The sequence below is a fragment of the Trichosurus vulpecula genome, chromosome 3, assembly GCF_011100635.1.
Source record: "Trichosurus vulpecula isolate mTriVul1 chromosome 3, mTriVul1.pri, whole genome shotgun sequence".
In the NCBI taxonomy this organism is placed as follows: Eukaryota; Metazoa; Chordata; class Mammalia; order Diprotodontia; family Phalangeridae; genus Trichosurus; species Trichosurus vulpecula.
The window spans coordinates 291,830,057-291,847,198 of NC_050575.1; the positions used below are offsets into that span (position 1 = coordinate 291,830,057).

The 17,142-nt window shown below is 37.8% G+C and overlaps 1 protein-coding gene across 2 annotated transcripts in view; it reads left to right on the plus strand.

The window, feature by feature from the left end:
- Window positions 1–17,142, plus strand: part of HMBOX1 (homeobox containing 1) — a 238,773-nt gene that overhangs the window by 75,656 nt on the left and 145,975 nt on the right. For both annotated transcript variants that reach the window (XM_036750756.1, XM_036750757.1), the window contains exon 2: window positions 12,337–12,420. In XM_036750756.1, coding sequence (XP_036606651.1) covers window positions 12,398–12,420 — 23 coding nt within the window. In that variant the 5' untranslated portion in view covers window positions 12,337–12,397. The remainder of the gene's footprint in view (window positions 1–12,336; window positions 12,421–17,142) is intronic.

Consider the following 17,142-nt stretch of genomic DNA (forward strand, 5'->3'; position numbering starts at 1 on the left):
TTTTCATCTGGGGTAGCATTTAGGGTAGCACAAATTTTCCTTTACCATAGTGTTTGAGAACCCAAGTTTACTCCCATGCCATGATGAAAGGCATTGGCCTACAGTTTGAGGTAATCTTAAACTGTATTAAAAGAAAAATAGAATCCAGTATAGAGATGATAATATTACTTTGCCACTAGAATATTGTGTTCTGGGTACTACTTTTTAAGAATGATATTGATAATTTGAAATATATATGAATGAAAGAAACTATTGTGGTGATTGATCTGGAAATTGTCATGCAGTGAAAGGTTAAAGATAAGTCTCTGTATTTAGTCATTGCTTCATGTTGAAGTGCTCACAAGCTGTTCTTCTAATCGTGTATTCTAGAATTGCGCCACCTTAACAGATCTACAGTTTGAAGGTTGAAGGATCCATTGGTTTTCCATTTTTGAAATCAGGACATTTTCAGTTCTATGATATCTTTTTCTTCCTTGATTTTCAGAGGTAATTCAGAGATTAATCCAGATGAAGTACAGACAAGAGTATTTTGAGGGGACCATGTGGAGAGCACAGATAGTCCTAGTCGATAGTCAGTAAACATTTATCACATGCCTGCTATGTGCTAGGCACTGTGCTAAACTCTGAGGATAGAAATACAAAAATGAAAAACAGTCCCTGCCCTCTAGGAGCTTAGAGTCTGATGGGGGAAGACTACATAAAAAAGAAACTGAAAAGCAAGTGGGGGAGGGGAAAAGTACCTAATAAGGGGCATAGTGGAAAAGTTAGACAGGTCCCAAAGTAGTGCAGTTAGTGAAAAATGAGATGTTCTGAATTAAGCTCCCTCCTTTAATTGAGCTTTTAGAATTCATGACTTTACTCTCCAGTCAAATACTGTGAGGGACCTCAGGAAGGGCCTCATTAGAGAAGGTGACAGCTGAACAGAAACTTGTAGGAAGATACAGATTCCAAGAGATCTTCAGTAGATTGTTTTTATTTATTATAATTCTCACAAAAGCACCTTATGTTCAAGAACTCTGAAATCTCCTTATCTGACTGTGATCTGTTGCCTTTTCAACTTTCTCTCTGCCTTCCTTTCTGTAACCCTACTCTTCATCTTCATTGACACCTCTAATCCCTTGACCCTTCAGTTCTCTCACAGGCCATCTCTCCTGCACTAGCCACTTTCTCCTTTTCTCCCCACCTTGATTCCTTGTTGAAACAATTCCATTCTACATCTTCCTCTCTTGATTCCCTAGCCCCCTTTCTGTTTCGTCAGTTACACTTAGCCTTACGTCACCTTCTCTTCTACACATGTGCTGCTGAATGAAGGTGGAGATAATCACACAACTGTTCTGAGTCCAGTACAGATTGATGTTACAGGACCCAAGTAGGCCTTTACCACTGCTAGGCAATCCTACTATATCTCCCTTATTAGTTCACCATCCCACTACCCATAATGGTTCTTCCAAAACTTTCCATCCCTTCTCAAATCTCCTTTAGCTGCCACTCCCCCTACTCATTTTGCCTCTCCCCCTACTCATTCAACTAAGAATTTTGCTTCCTATTTTACAGAAAAAATTGAGGCCATTCACCATGAATTCACTTTTCACTGCTCTTCTTTATTTACTCATATACCTTCTGCTATTTTCTCCTCCTTCACCCCTTTCTCATATGATGAAGTGGCCTTATTCCTTAACAAGTATAGCCCCTCTTTTTCAAGTGATCCCAGTCTGTCTCTTCTCCAAAAGATGATTCCCTCTGTCATCCCCATTCTTTCACTTACATTTTCCTTTTTTAAAAAATTATTTGTAATATTCATTTAAAAAATTTTGAGTTCCAAATTCTCTTTCCTTCCAGCTCCACCCCCATCCATTGAGAAAGCAGTATCATTTCAGTTATACATGTGAAGTCATGCAAAACATTTCCATATTCAACATGGTATAAAGAAAAAGCAAGAAATATGATGAAAGTGAAAAAAATATGCTTCAGTGTACACTCAGTTCATCAGATCTCTTGCTGGAGGTAGATAGCATTTTTTATCGTAAGTCCTCTGGAACTGGCTTGGATGATTGTATTGATGAAAGTAGCTCAGTCTTTCACATTTGATCATCATTACATTATTGCTGTTACTATATACAAAATTCTCCTGGTTCTACTCACTTCACTTTGCATAAGTTCATATAAGTCTTATCAGGTTTTTCTGAAACTGTCATGCTCATCTTTTATTGTAGCACAATAGTATTCCATTACAATTATATACCACAACTTGTTCAGCCAACTAAAATCCCACCTTTTACAGGAAGCCTGTCCCAAATCCTTTAATTTCAATCCCTTCCCTCAGTTATGGAATTTAGTTCAATTCATTAAACAGAGGGATAGCTAGATGGTTCAGTGGATAGAGTATTAGGCCTAGAATCAGGAAGACTCATCTTTCTGAGTTCAAATCTGGCCTCAAACACTTACTAGCTGTATGATCCTAGGCAAATACGGTAACTTAACCTTGTTTGCCTCAATTCCTCCTCTGTAAAATGAGCTGGAGAAAGAAATGGCAAACCACTGCAGTATCTTTGCCAAGAAAATGACAAATGAAATCCCAGAGTCAGACATGACTGAAAAACAACTAATGTTAGAATGTATGCCATTTTTTTTTGGTTTTGCCTTCTTCCTGGGCAAGTTACTAAACCCTATTTGCCTCACTTTCCTCATCTGTAAAGTGAGCTGGAGAAGGAAATGGCAAACCAGTCCATTGTCTTTCTCAAGAAAATCCTAAATGGGGTCACAAAGAATCAAAAAGATGAAAAACGACTCAACAACTGCAAGACACTTTACTAAACATTGAGTATACAAATAAGAAAAAGAAATATCTGTCCTCAAGGAGCTTACACTTTAATGAGGGAAGGCAGTGCAGAAAAGGAAGCTGAAAAGCAGGGTGCTAGGGAATGTGTAGTAGGATGTATGAATTTCTTTGGAGTGGTGATGAAACTGAGCAGAGAGGCTGATGGAACATTGACCTGAAAAGTTCAGATCTCTGCCCTTTATAAAGGAATACTTTGGGAGAAGGTTAGTGGTCCACCCTTCAGCCCTCCAATCAGGGAAAGGATACTACTGAGGATATTTGGAAAGTGTTGAGTATCAAAAACTGAGTCAATCAATATGATAATGAGATTTCAGTTGATTAGCTTATTCTAGATTTGCCTGATGTTCTCTGGAGTCAAACCAAGCAGAGTTGCTCATGGATATTTACCTAACTAGCTAAAGTCTACAAAATCAAGGTCAAATGTCAATTGTAGCTCCAGTGCTAACTGGTTATTTCTGACTCTGTCCTTAAATTTACAACTTGAGATATCTGCTACAGCTGTGGTGTTTAACTAACTGGTTTCCTGTTTTACCTGTTATAGATATTCTCCTTCTGCCATCTGTTCTTTGATGTGTACATCATTACCTTCTTTTCTGCTTTATATAAAGTGGTCACATACCAAGGCTGCCTATCTAACTGAACATTTTTATGTAGTTTCAAATTGCTGCCCAGGGCTGCATTGTTGATTGCTTACTGATTTTGTTTGCAACAGGGTCTTTCCTCTTCTCATAGCAAATATCTCTGGCCATAGCACAAGAACTGCAAATGTTTTTAATGCATGTTTTTTGGTTGCAATCATTAAGCATCTCTAAACTGTTATACTGGGGTGCAAGACTAACTTTTTTCTTTAAAGTTTGTTTTATAACTGAGTGGTATAAACTGTAAAGAATTTAAGTGGCTCAGGATAACTTAAGTCATAACTTAAGTCACTATATAATTTTACCTGATACTTCTTCATAGAGAGACTAGTGATTGTATAGCTGTGGTTTTAATGTTTTACTCAAAAGATGGATAAATAGCATGTTTAGTAGAGTTTCACTCTTGCTTTTTTTTCCTTTAAGTTCAATATTTCTTATAGCAGCAAGGACATTAACTAAAATAGTAGCTTCCATTAAAAATGAAATTTAGATGCTGGAAGTCAGGAAATGCAAATATAAAAGGTTTCTAACTTCACCCTGAACACTTTGTACATAGCATTATTCATTATTAGACACTTTAGGCTGTCTTAATGTATATAGTCATATGCAATATGTACATATTGATATGAGAGCTTTGGACTTCAACATTTCCTGTCTTGTATCTAATTTATAACCTTAACACTGACTTAACAGAGTTATTTCTCTTTTCAGATAGTAATTTAGAACTGCTAGTGATATGACTCAGCAACGTCAGGCATTCAAATTCCAAATGGCAGACTTAATTTTAAAAAATCTTTATCTGGACTGATTCAGATAAAGTCTGTTTGGAAAGGTTCTGAGTATCTGTGCAGTGAATAAATTAGTAGGTCCAAGTCAGGAGATATATATATCCCTTCCTCAATATTCATTTAAGTCCTATATGGTTAGCCATTTAGCTCTTGAAATCTGTTTTCATTGGTAAAATGATTGTTCAGCTGAATGGTAGGTGTTGAAGCACATGGAGAATATATGAGTAAACTTGAATATTTTCCTCAGAGCTGCTGCTGATCATGCAGACAGGAAATGATTTCTTTATTAGCAGTATGTGTGTACTAAGCAGTGTACATATATAAGATGTGAATTTTTCTCTTGTAGATTTTGTATTCTTAAAAACAAACAAGGTAAATAGTAATTGGATAAAATTAGATACTTCCAAGTAATTGGTCATGTTACATTATAAGTGCACTTTTTAAAATGTTGTTAGGTAACAGTAATACATTCTAAGTGGAAATATTGTATAAAAATGGCACCCGTTGGGGCTTTTGGGGACAGTGTAACCTAATTACTCTTATCATACCACTGGGGACCATAGCCACTTGGCTCCGCACTTCCCTGGTCCACTACTCTTCATCTTCATTTTGGACATTATCCACCTTGCTTCTGATGTTCCTTTACCCTGTAAAACAGATGACGAAAGAGCATACATGGGAGGAGCTAAACCATCGAGTTCTGTATACCCTGGGTCCGTGTGTCCTCATCTCCATTGGCTTCCTGCTGCTAGGAAAAAATGCACTCTATTATTTAACTTTTAAAATGCTATACAACCTAGATGGTGGCTGGAAAGCAGGGACTAGCATGACCTCTCCGCCAAGTCCCTCCAAAAACCTATAAAAATGGCTCTGAACCAATTCTAGAGCTGCAGAACCCACAAAATAGCAGAGGGAAGCAGGGCTCCAGCCCAGGACAGCCTGGATGGTTGCTGGGTGAGGTCTTTCGCGCATGGAGCTGGGAGTGGAGCAGAGCCCAGCATGGGCAGCTCGGACCAACCAGACCAGGAGCCGGGTGGAGTGTGCCCTAGCGCCCTGAATCAATGAGCTGCAGCAGTTACCAGACTTCTCAACCCACAAACACCAAAGACAACAGAGAAGGTTAGTGGGAAAAGCTGCTGGAGACAGGGTGATAGAGTTCAGGGTTCAGCCACTGCCCTGGGGGCAGTGGAGGTGGGGCAGCCACAGAACTACAGCTGCAGTTGCTTCCAGCCCCAGGCCCACCAGGTGGGAGGAATTAAGTGGCGGATCAGAGCAGGAGTGCAGAACCTGCTGAAGATTTAAGTCCAGTCCAGGTTGGGGGTTCTTGGGGAAGGAGGAGTGCTGGTGTGGCAGAGCTGGGTGTAATAGCTCTGAAATCAACAGCGCATCCCCCCAAGCTTGGAACATAATACTCTTTACAAGCAGTCATATCCCGCTGAAAAACTCAAGGGTCAAGTAAGTTGACTGGGAACATGGCCAGGCAGCCAAAACGCACCCAGATTCAGTCTCAGACTTTGGAATTTTTCTTTGGTGACAAAGAAGACCAAAACATACAGCCAGAAGAAGTCAACAAAGTCAAAGAGCCTACACCAAAAGCCTCCAAGAAAAACATGAACTGGTCTCAGGCCATGGAAGAGCTCAAAAAGAATTTGGAAACGCAAGTTAGAGAAGTAGAGGAAAAATTGGGACAAGAAATGAGAAGGATGCGAGAAAACCATGAAAAACAAGTCAATGACTTGCTAAAGGAGACCCCCCCGAAAAACCTGAAAAATACACTGAAGAAAACAACGCCTTAAAAAATAGACTAACTCAAATGGCAAAAGAGCTCCAAAAAGCCAATGAGGAGAAGAATGCCTTGAAAGGCAGAATTAGCCAAATGGAAAAGGAGGTCCAAAAGACCACTGAAGAAAATACTACCTTAAAAATTAGATTGGAGTAAGTGGAAGCTAGTGACTATATGAGAAATCAAGATATTATAAAACAGAACCAAAGGAATGAAAAAGTGGAAGACAATGTGAAATATCTCATTGGAAAAACCACTGACCTGGAAAATAGATCCAGGAGAGATAATTTAAAAATTCTTGGACTACATGAAAGCCATGATCAAAAAAAAGAGCCTAGATATCATCTTTCAAGAAATTATCAAGGAGAACTGCCCTGATATTCTAGAGCCACAGGGCAAAATAGAAGTTGAAAGAATCCACAGATCGCCTCCTCAAATAGATCCCCAAAAGAAATCTCCTAGTAATATTGTCGCCAAATTCCAGAGCTCCCAGATCAAGGAGAAAATACTGCAAGCAGCTAGAAAGAAACAATTTGAGTATTGTGGAAACACAATCAGAATAATCCCAGATCTGGCAGCTTCCACATTAAGGGACCGAATGGCTTGGAATACGATTTTCCAGAGGTCAATGGAGCTAGGATTAAAACCAAGAATCACCTACCCAGCAAAACTGAGTATCATGCTCCAAGGCAAAATATGGATTTTCTATAAAATAGAGGATTTTCAAGCTTTCTCAGTGAAAAGACCAGAGCTGAATAGAAAATTTGACTTTCAAACACAAGAATCAAGAGAAGCATGAAAAGGTAAACAAGAAAGAGAAATCATAAGGGACTTACTAAAGTTGAACTGTTTTGTTTACATTCCTACATGGAAAGATGATGTGTATGATTCATGAGACCTCAGTATTAGGGTAGCTGAAGGGAATATGTATATATATGTGTGTATATACACATATATACAAATATATGTATATATGTGTGTATACGAATGTGTGTGTATATGTATACGTGTGTGTGTATGTATATATGCGTATATATATATAGAGAGAGAGAGAGCGAGCACAGGGTGAGTTGAAGATGAAGGGATGATATCTAAAAGAAAATCAAATTAAGGGATGAGAGAGGAATGTATTGAGAGAGGGAGAAAGGGAGGGACAGAATGGGGTAAATTATCTCACATAAAAGTGGCAAGAAAAAGCTGTTCTCTAGGAAGGGAAGAGGGGGCAGGTGAGGAGGAATGAGTAAATCTTGCTGTCATGGGATTAGACCTGAGGAGGCAATACCATACACACTCAATTGGGTATCTTACCCCACAGGAAGGAAGGCGGAAGAAGATAGAAAAGGGGGGATGATAGAAAGGAGGGCAGATGGGGGAGGAGGTAATCAAAAACAAACACTTTCGAAAAGGGACAGGGTCAAGGGAGAAAATTCAATAAAGGGGGATAGATTAGGAAGGAGCAAAATATAGTTAGTCTTTCACAACATGAGTATTGTGGAAAGGTTATACATAATGATACGCATGTGGCCTATGTTGAATTGCTTGACTTCTTAGGGAGGGTGGGTGGGAAGGGAAGAGGGGAGAGAATTTGGAACTCAAAGTTTTAAAAACAGATGTTCAAAAACAAAAAAAAAAATAGTTTTTGCATGCAACTAGAAAATAAGATACCCAGGCAATGGGGTGTAGAAATTTATCTTGCCCTACAAGAAAGGAAGAGAAAAGGGGATGGGAGGGGAGTGAGGTGACAGAAGGCAGGGCTGACTGGGGAACAGGGCAACCAGAATATATGCCATCTTGGAGTGGGGGAGAGGGTAGAAATGGGAAGAAAATGTGTAATTCAAACTCTTGTGAAAATCAATGCTGAAAACTAAATATATTAAATAAATTAAATTTAAAAAATTAAAAAACTTAAGTCACAAAAAAAAGAAAACAAATTCAGATTTGTCTAATTTTAAATCTTTAGCGTAATATTGCATAGAAATAGCTTTTTACAGTGTATTTTATTTGATAGAAAGAAATGGAAAATAATAAAGTATTACACATCACAAAAAAAAAATACTATGCAGCCTGTCCCCTCTCTTATATTTCCAAATTCATTGGACTTTACTTGTGTTTTTGCTCTCCCTAGATACAGCCAGACTGGCCCTTCTCTGTTTCCAACATGTCTAGAATGTACCCCTTCCTTATCTGTATATCATAGAGTTCCTCTTTACCTTTTAAGAGGTATTGTTTTAAGATGTCATTTTTTAAGATGTAATTCAGGTACCATCATCTACATGAAGGCATTCCTGATCTTCAACTGCCAGTGCCATTCCTTCCAAACTACTTTGCATTTAACTTCTTTGTGTATGTTTGTATTTGTTTATGCTATACACATGTACTTATTATCTCTCCCATTAGAATATAAATTCCTTATACCTAGGGATTGCTATAAACTTTTATCCTTGATGCTGTAATAATTGGCACAGTGATTGGCTGATAGTGGGCTAATTGATTTTCTGTTCTGTTTGAAGAGTAACACTGTGACTGCTATGTTACCCTTCAAACCAAAGTAGCAGCCATCATGCCTGTGAAGGGTAAAACCACAGTTCTAAATTCACAGAAGTCTTCTAAGCCTTGAATATGCCTTGGCCCCTAAGACACTCCGCTTTTCTGATTGGTGAGTTCCTCCTGGAACCTCTGATATGAGTAAATGCCCAGGACAGCCATACTCACTCATTATCTTCTGGCAAGGCTCCTGAGTTTCTGTACTTTTCCACTATTACTCCTGTAGTTCTCCATCAGCTTTTCATCTCCCAGTTATGTGTTGACTTCCTCCATTTTAATGTAAGCTTCTTGAGGCTGGAAACGGTTTTTATTTTGCTCATATATGTATTCCCAGCTTTGGACAAGGTAATATAGTAAGCATTTAATAAATGTTTATTGACTTGACTCCTTGGATTCTTATTCACCTGGGCCATGTTTTGCACTGTTTGCTACACTATAAATACTTTGGTGTATATTGGTTCTTTCTTTTTATCATTGATTACGTGTATCATATCCAACATTCTTTTCATTATGTCTTACTACTTTTATTCATATTAAACATTCATTTAGTTTCAGTGTCACTTATTGAGATGATGATAGTTCTTTTTGGAGAGGAAAGGATTTCATTCTGAAGCTTTTGGTGACTAACATATTAAGAGACGAGGATTTGATTTGTAATGCTTAGAGTCTGTGATTAATACCTTGCTTTAAGGCTTCTTGGTTTGTAATGTCTTAATAAAATCAAAATCATAGTCTATTAGCAGTAGAAGGACCTTAGATGACCTTAGAGGTCATCCAGTTCAACGCAGTCAGTTGACCAATCAGAAAATTAGGTGTACTTTGTTAATATGTTTGTTGAAAGAGAGAAGCAGGAAAGGGAGAAAGGAGAGAAAGAGGTTAATTCTATTCAAGTTTTGATAAGGGGAAACAAAAAACTTTATCTTCAAGAAATCCAGTATTTGCCTTCTTTCTGGAGTATCATGGATTGGGTCTGAGCTAACAGCAATGGGTGGGATGAATTTTAGTCTACTTTTCCTTTCCATAGTTCACTTTTGGAACATTTTTAATTCATTTTCTTCTTCATGACCTCTCAAGTAGATATGATGTCTTTGTGGGGGAGAGGAGATCAGTGTTGGATATTCATTCTATTCAACACTCCCCCCTCCTTTTTTAAACACTTAAAGTGTACAAAGCACTGGGATAAGTATTAGAGGAGTTTATGTTCTGTCATGGAGATATGACAGGTACACAAATAAGTAAATAACATTTTAACTAGGAGAGTAGAAGAACAGGGAAACTTTCCCAATAATATTTACACCTGAGCTTTGTCCTGAAAACAATCATGAATTCTCAGAGGTAGAGGAAAGGGAGGCATACAGTTGAGGCATTGGGAATGGCTTATGCACGTAAATAAAGGTGGGAGATATAATGTCACCTGAAGTTATCATGCTTAGCTGGATCATAGAGCATGCTGTTGGGCAGTTATATGAAAAAAGCCTGAAGTAGTAAAGTAGAGGCCTTTATGTGTTAGGCAGAAAGTTTTATGCTTTGTCCTTTGTCCATTAGAGCCACTAAAGGCTGCTGAGCAAGAGGAATATGTGGCAAGGCCTGGGCCTTAGAACTATTATTTTGGAGGGTAAGAGGCAGCCCTGAAGAGGGGATAGAAAGCCAATGAATAATATATGTGGAAAGAATTGGGTAGAGCGAGAGTTAGAAGGCCATGAAAATAATAGAGAGGAATTTCAGGGTCACATGTAATGATGTGATCAAAGAAGCGACTATCCCTGTGGGCTTCTGACCTGGAGTAAAGGTGGATGTCTTGAAGAAGCTGGTGAATTGGGAATCCAGAATGTTTAAGGGGACAGAAATGTATACTCTGAAGTGCCCAAGTATGAGTGCAGGTATTGGAGGGCAGTCAGTAAGTGCCTACTATGTATTAACAAGTAGGTCAAGGGATAGCCCCTTTAATGAAAAAAAAAATCAAACTGGGAGGGGAAGACCCTCCAGGTTGTTGGTCAGAAGAGAATTAGTTACTATTTACATTCACTGTGAGCCAGGAGTGCCCCAAAAATAGCTATTAAGGGGTGCTTGGGCAGGGCAGGGCTGATGGCAGTCCAGTCAATGAGATTCAAAGTTTAAGGCTTGATCTTTGAGAAAGAAATATAACCCGTAAACCCCAAGTTAACTAGGTAGGTTTTAGCAATCAAAATTTACCTTCCTTTGGGCAGAACACCCTCAGGTGAGAGGAAAGGAAAGAACTAGAAAAGGCCTTAGCTAGGCTAAGGTCTCCCACTGCATCCTGGGCCATCTCCAGTTGTCCTGATCAGTATCTGGCCACTGGACCAAGATGGCTTTGGAGAAAGTGAGGCTGGTGACTTTGCACAGCCCTCTCTGACTCAAATCAAATTCAGTTGCAAGTAGTGTCATCTTCTCTCTGATGTCATGGTCCTCTTCTACAACGAAGGACAAACCACACACAAGTACGTGTTAAGAGCCTGGTGAGGGAGAAAATATTGAAACAAATATGTACAAATAAGTTCTATACAGAATAAGTTGGAAATAATCATCAGAGGGAAGGCACTAGAAATAAAGGGGAATAAGAAAGGTCTCTTGTAGAAGGTAGGATTTTAGCTAGACCTTGAAAGTAGATAGGGAAACCAGGAGGCAGTGATGAGGAGGGAGAGTATTCCAGGCATGGGAGACAGTAAAAATGCCTGGAGTCAAGAGATAATTGTTTTGTTTGAGGAACAACAAGGAGGCCAGTGTCACTGGATTGAAGGGTATATAAAAGGTTTGGGGTCATAAGGAGAAGACTAAAAAGGTAGGAGTGATGCAATGAAGGATTTTGAACACTAAACATAGGATTATATTTTATTCTGGAGGTAATAGGGAGCCACTAGAGTATATTGAGTAGGGGGCATGACATAGACCCATGCTTTAGGAAGATTGCTTTGACATCTGAGTAAAGGATGGACTGGAGTGGGGAGGAGACTTCTGGTGGGGAGAGCAGCCAACAGGCTATTGCAATAGTCCATGCTAGAGGTGAGGGTCTGTACCAGGGTGGTGAGAGGGGTTATGTATGAGAGAAGTTATGAAGGTAAAATCAGTAGTCTTGGCAACAGATTGGATATAGAGAAGTGAGAAAGCATGAGGGGTTTAGGATGACACAGCACCTAAATTGCAAGACTGACTAGGTAACTAGGAGGAATTGGAAGTGAAAAATAAGACAGTGAGCCCAGTCTTTATTTCTTTGAAAAAGAAGTCAGAATGATTTGGAAGCTAGTAGATGATTGGACTTGGAAGTCAGAGGGAATTGGAAGGGGATGATATACTTGGGAGATGGGAATAAACTTTGAAAAATCTGTGGTATGACACCTTTCTGTAAATTTCTCATCGTTTTCAAAAGTTTTGAGTGAACATAATGTAAACAGTACTGTACTATGTGTTGTATTCTAGGTTTAAATAATAACCCTCCTATTATAATTAGGAGCATTATGATTGTAGCAATTTTAACTCTAAGGAAGCAATGGTAGACATGTTTCGCGAATGAGTAATTTAGAAAGTTAAATACCCAATGTCTTAAGGTGATTTTTTAAAAAATTCTTCAACCAAATGTTCCCATGTAAAGTGAAAAACTAATTTATTTGAAAAATAGTTGATTGTGTTTTACACTGAAATCATCCTTATGTAATTAATTTTTAAGAGTAAAGTAAAATGCTTTTGAGTAAATGTTAATTCTTTCTGAATTTTCTGTCTGTGTTGCAGAATGGTAAATAACGCTGACAGACTTCAAGAAGCATTTTGACTTCCCCTCCTCATGTAAAGTATGCTCAGTTCCTTTCCAGTGGTGTAAGTACCCAATAATTTTCTGTAAGTTCATTTATTTTCATTTTGCTGTGCTTCTTTAAGGAAGGGTAAAAATGGCTATTACTGATGTGCATTGTTTAATCTAAATTTAGCTAAAGAAGTTTGCCTTTTCTGAAGTCTGAAGAAACATTCAGATGATTTACCTGGTGAGCATGAATAAGCATACTATTACTTTAATTGCTTCTTTCATGCCAAAGAGTAAATTTTCAATTTTACCTGGTTTCCTTTTCCATCTCTCTTTTCACATATTTTTTAACTAAATTTCTGATTATTAATATCACATTTAAGTTGAAAATCATAGTTTGAGTTTTGGTTCTAAAGAGTAGGTATTATCATAGGAAGTAGTTGCTTAATTATTCATTGGATGTAATAGCCTTTTAACAAGTAGTATATGATCAGTATATACCCACCCCAGACATTTGACTTTATTCTCTGGTTTAAAAGATGGTCAAGCCTAGTCACTTTCATGTAGTTGTTACCTTCTTTTTGAAGGGAGATAAACAGGGCATCAGTTGAGGTGATGACATTATATTGTGAACATTTTACCAATGTCAGTTGTATTATAACCTCCAATTAATATTAAATAGGGCCCTGAAATTGTATTCTGAGAATTTTATAAAATAGAAAAAGGAAGATCTTTTAGCTCATTTGAGGGCCTCTGTTGGGCCAAATGCCAAATCTCTTTCACGTAAAGTGTTTAAAAATATTTGATTCGGGTTTTTTGTTTCACATAAAGTATCCATTATTTACACTGGGGAGGTGGTTTCACAATGTAATAAATTTAAAACATATATTTTGCCTTCTTTTGTTTTTAAAACTTCGTGGTTTTGGCAGGGTTCCACATAGGAAAAAGCTCTGGGCTTAGAATCTGGTGATCTGGGTTTTAATCACTGCTCAGAGACAGTATGATATCATGAAAAGATCCTTGGCTTTGGATATTTGTGTAACTTTGGGCAAGGGACCTTATTACTCTGAGCTTCAGTATCTTAATCTGTAAAATTAAGATATTGGACTGAAAAGATTTGTCTCTGAGATCACTAACAGTCATAAATCCTAAATAGCTGTGCGATTTGTCATTCCATTTCATTTCACTGGGCTTCAGTTTCCTCATCCTTTAAAGAGTAAAGAGGAGTAGGTAATCTCTTAAGATTCCATCTATCTAGTCTTAAAAGTCTGATTCTATTCTTTGTAGCTTCCTTTACAAACATAATTCCTTTTTTATTTGAATTTTTTTCATATATCATGAATTTATACACTACATTAAAATCTTAGATATTTAAAAAATTGTAATTGTCCAAACTAGCAAGAGCTATTGGTCAAACACCTGCTTTCTAACAGGTCAGAATTGCTCTTCCCTCTTCCTCTTCTGCCTACTCTTGACTATACCCATAACTTCTTACCCACCCTGATGATTCCATCCTCACCCTGATCCTTCCCTTTCCCACTGGCTCCTGCCTTTCCCCCTCATTTACCTCATACTTGCATTGATCAAACACTTGAACCCTTTGCAAAATCTAAATTCTCAGAACATTACTCAACATGGGCATCAGTGTGATTTAAGGCTAATTAAAAGTAACCATCTGGCTACTTAGGAATGGAAAGGAAATTGGAAACATTATGAAAAGTAAGAAGAATCTATAAAAAAAAAGATGCATGAAGAGAGTAGTTTATTGCCATTCCATAAGGGAATTGTCCTGAGAACATAATTACTCTGTTACTTGGCCCGCTAGTGCCATTTTTAAAATTTTTTATTGACAAACAGAAAGAGGACATCAACAGTTCTGTGACCTGTGATACAGCCCCCAGTGGGTGCAACTCCCTCCTACCCCCATCATCCCTAAGGATTGTAGTCCCTGCTATCCAGCGTGATTCTTTCTTTGGGGGAAAAAAAGGATGCAAAAATAAAGAAATAAGATAATACAGGGGCTTAGTTCCAGGTAACCAAGGAATATGTGCTTAGCCCAATGCCTGGCACAAAGTAGACAATAAATATTTATTGACTGGTGGCTACCAAACTCAGCAGAGCAGTCCATCACTATTGCTGGCATCCCACAATCCATCATTGAGTGTATCAAACAAGTGTTCATGATCATGTTGGAGACCTTGTGCTCATATCCCTCAAAGGGCATGATCACAATATTCTGGCCCAAGCCCTGTGACTCTCCAGTTATCTTTGCAGGTCATCAGGACAGGGATAGCATAGTCAGCAACAGAAAGTGCATTTCATCCCTCACCGCTCTGTCCCTATACCTCAGTTCCGGCCCGAAAGAAGCACCTTTAGAGTTCACCAAGCACCATCAGTTTCTTATTATAATGGTCTGTTTCCCATGACATATGGCAACACCAGATTCAGTGGCATTTAATCCAGTTCTCTTGACATGAAAGACTATTGGGCATGTTTGTTATATGTACCCAGACTGCTTCTCATGGACTCACCATTACAAATGACTTAAGTGGCTGCATAATTAGGCATCAAAGCCCCAAAATCAGTGAGTTGTTTTTTTTTTTATTTGATGAATGGGGCTTAGATGAAAATTGTTAATATAGTAAAATTATGTACTGATAGCCAGGTTACCATCAGTAGAACTTCTGCCAATATCAGCCTTATCCAGTATACAATCAGTGTCAAGTGGCACTTGATTCAGAATTAAGTGAAATAGGGAGCTGCTGGGATGATGCAGACTTACCCATAAATCTCTTCTGCTAGTCACAACCTAAGATTCATCTATATAGTTTCTAAAAAATCACTTAATGATTCCAGGTTTAAAATAGTTTATAAATGTTCAGTTTCTACAAAATTTTATCATTTGCTTGTGATTTTTAATATCATTTTAATTCCTTCATCCATTCAATTATTAATGCTGAGAGCTATATTTAGTTTTGTAAGCTTTTCCCTTTCTTGGGAAAACTAGGGAGGTTTGGGGGCTTGTGAATTTTTTTCTGCTTTAACATTGAAATTTAAGAATGTAATTTTAATATATTTCGGGTTAGTTCTGTAATGTCAGGAATTTTTAAAAGTTGGACTAAAAATGGTGATGATCATAGGAACACTTAATATAACCTGAATAATGAATGGAGAAAATAGATATTGTTACATAATCAAGTTATAAATGTTGGTTTAATTAAAAGAGCACTGGCTCTAGGTTCAGAAAACCTGCATTCAAATCCCACATTATGCTTACTAATAATGTGACCTTGGGAAAGTCATTTAATTTCTCTGGTCCTCAGTTTATTTAACTGCAAAGTGAGAGGGTTGGAGTAAGAGAGCCTCAGAGGTGCTTCTTAGCTCTTGATCTATGGTCCTATGACTGATGTTGGACCTTATTTTAGTATCATAATCTTCCACCACGGTATGTTCTTATACTTTGGTTTTCCTAATGATTCAAATGATGAATTCATTTATACCATACTCACAGCCGACCTTATTGACTTGAATGGTAGCATGTAACTTGTCTCTCCTTAATGATAGTGTTAGTAACTAACAGATAAATCTGTATTCAGTAAAACCTTACTTAAAGTTTCTACTGCCCTTATGCATTGTATGTTGGTTATTGGTCTTTTTTATAAATGGAGTATTTTGTTTTGTTTTTTGATGTATAGATGCTTTACTTTTTAATTTTCTCTCAATTACATGTAAAAAAACATTTTTAACATTCATTTTTAGAAATTGTGAGTTTCAAATTATTCCCCTCCTCCCTTCTTGAGAAGGTAAACAATTTGCTATAGATTGATTATACAGGTGTAGTCAAGGAAAACATATTTCTGTATTAGCCATGCTGTAAAAGAAAACAGACAAAAAAAAGAAAAAGTTAAAAAAGCATGCTTTGATCTTCATTCAGACTCCATCAGTTCTTTCTCCAGAGGTAGATAGCATGTTTCATCATAAGGTCTTTAAAATTGTCTTGAATCACTGTATTGCTGAGAATAACTGTCATTCACAGTTGATTATCATACAGTACTGCTGTTTACAGTGTTCTCCTACTGTTATAACAATCTGGCTAGCAGCTTCTGTGGGGGTATAAGATTCACCCACAGCCAGCACCCAGAAAGCTGCCAACAGCACAGGTTCTTTTGATCTGTTTAATTTTTTTTTTATTAATTTTTTTTATTTTTAGTTTACAACACACGGTTCTACATAATTTTGAGATCCAGATTTTCTCCCCTCCCACCCCCCTCCCTCCCCAAGACGGCATGGAATCTCATATAACTACCATGTATAACTTTGCATTGAATTTATACACTAGTCAAGTTGTGGAAAAGAATTATGACCAATGGGGTGAATCATGAGAAAGAAGAGACAGAACCAAAAAAAAAAACCCAAAAACAAAAACAAAAGAGAAGAAAAAAGGCGAGCATGAAGTGTGCCTCAATCTGCATTCAAACTTCACAGTTCTTTCTCTGGATGAAGATAGCATTCTCCATTGTGAGTCCCCTGGAGTTGTCTTTGCACCTTACGTTGCTGAGAAGAGCGAAGTATGTCAGGGTTGGTCCTCACAGAATCCATATATCTGTGGTTGTGTACAATGTTCTCCTGGCTCTGCTCCGCTCACTCAGCATTATATCGTGTGGGTTTTTCCAGATTGTTACGAAGTCCGTATCATCCCCATTTCTTATGGCACAATAGTATTCCATTACTTTCATATCTGTTTAATTTAAGGAAAGCAAGGTGAAGGGGTTGACAAGCTTACTTTTAATTCAACATAT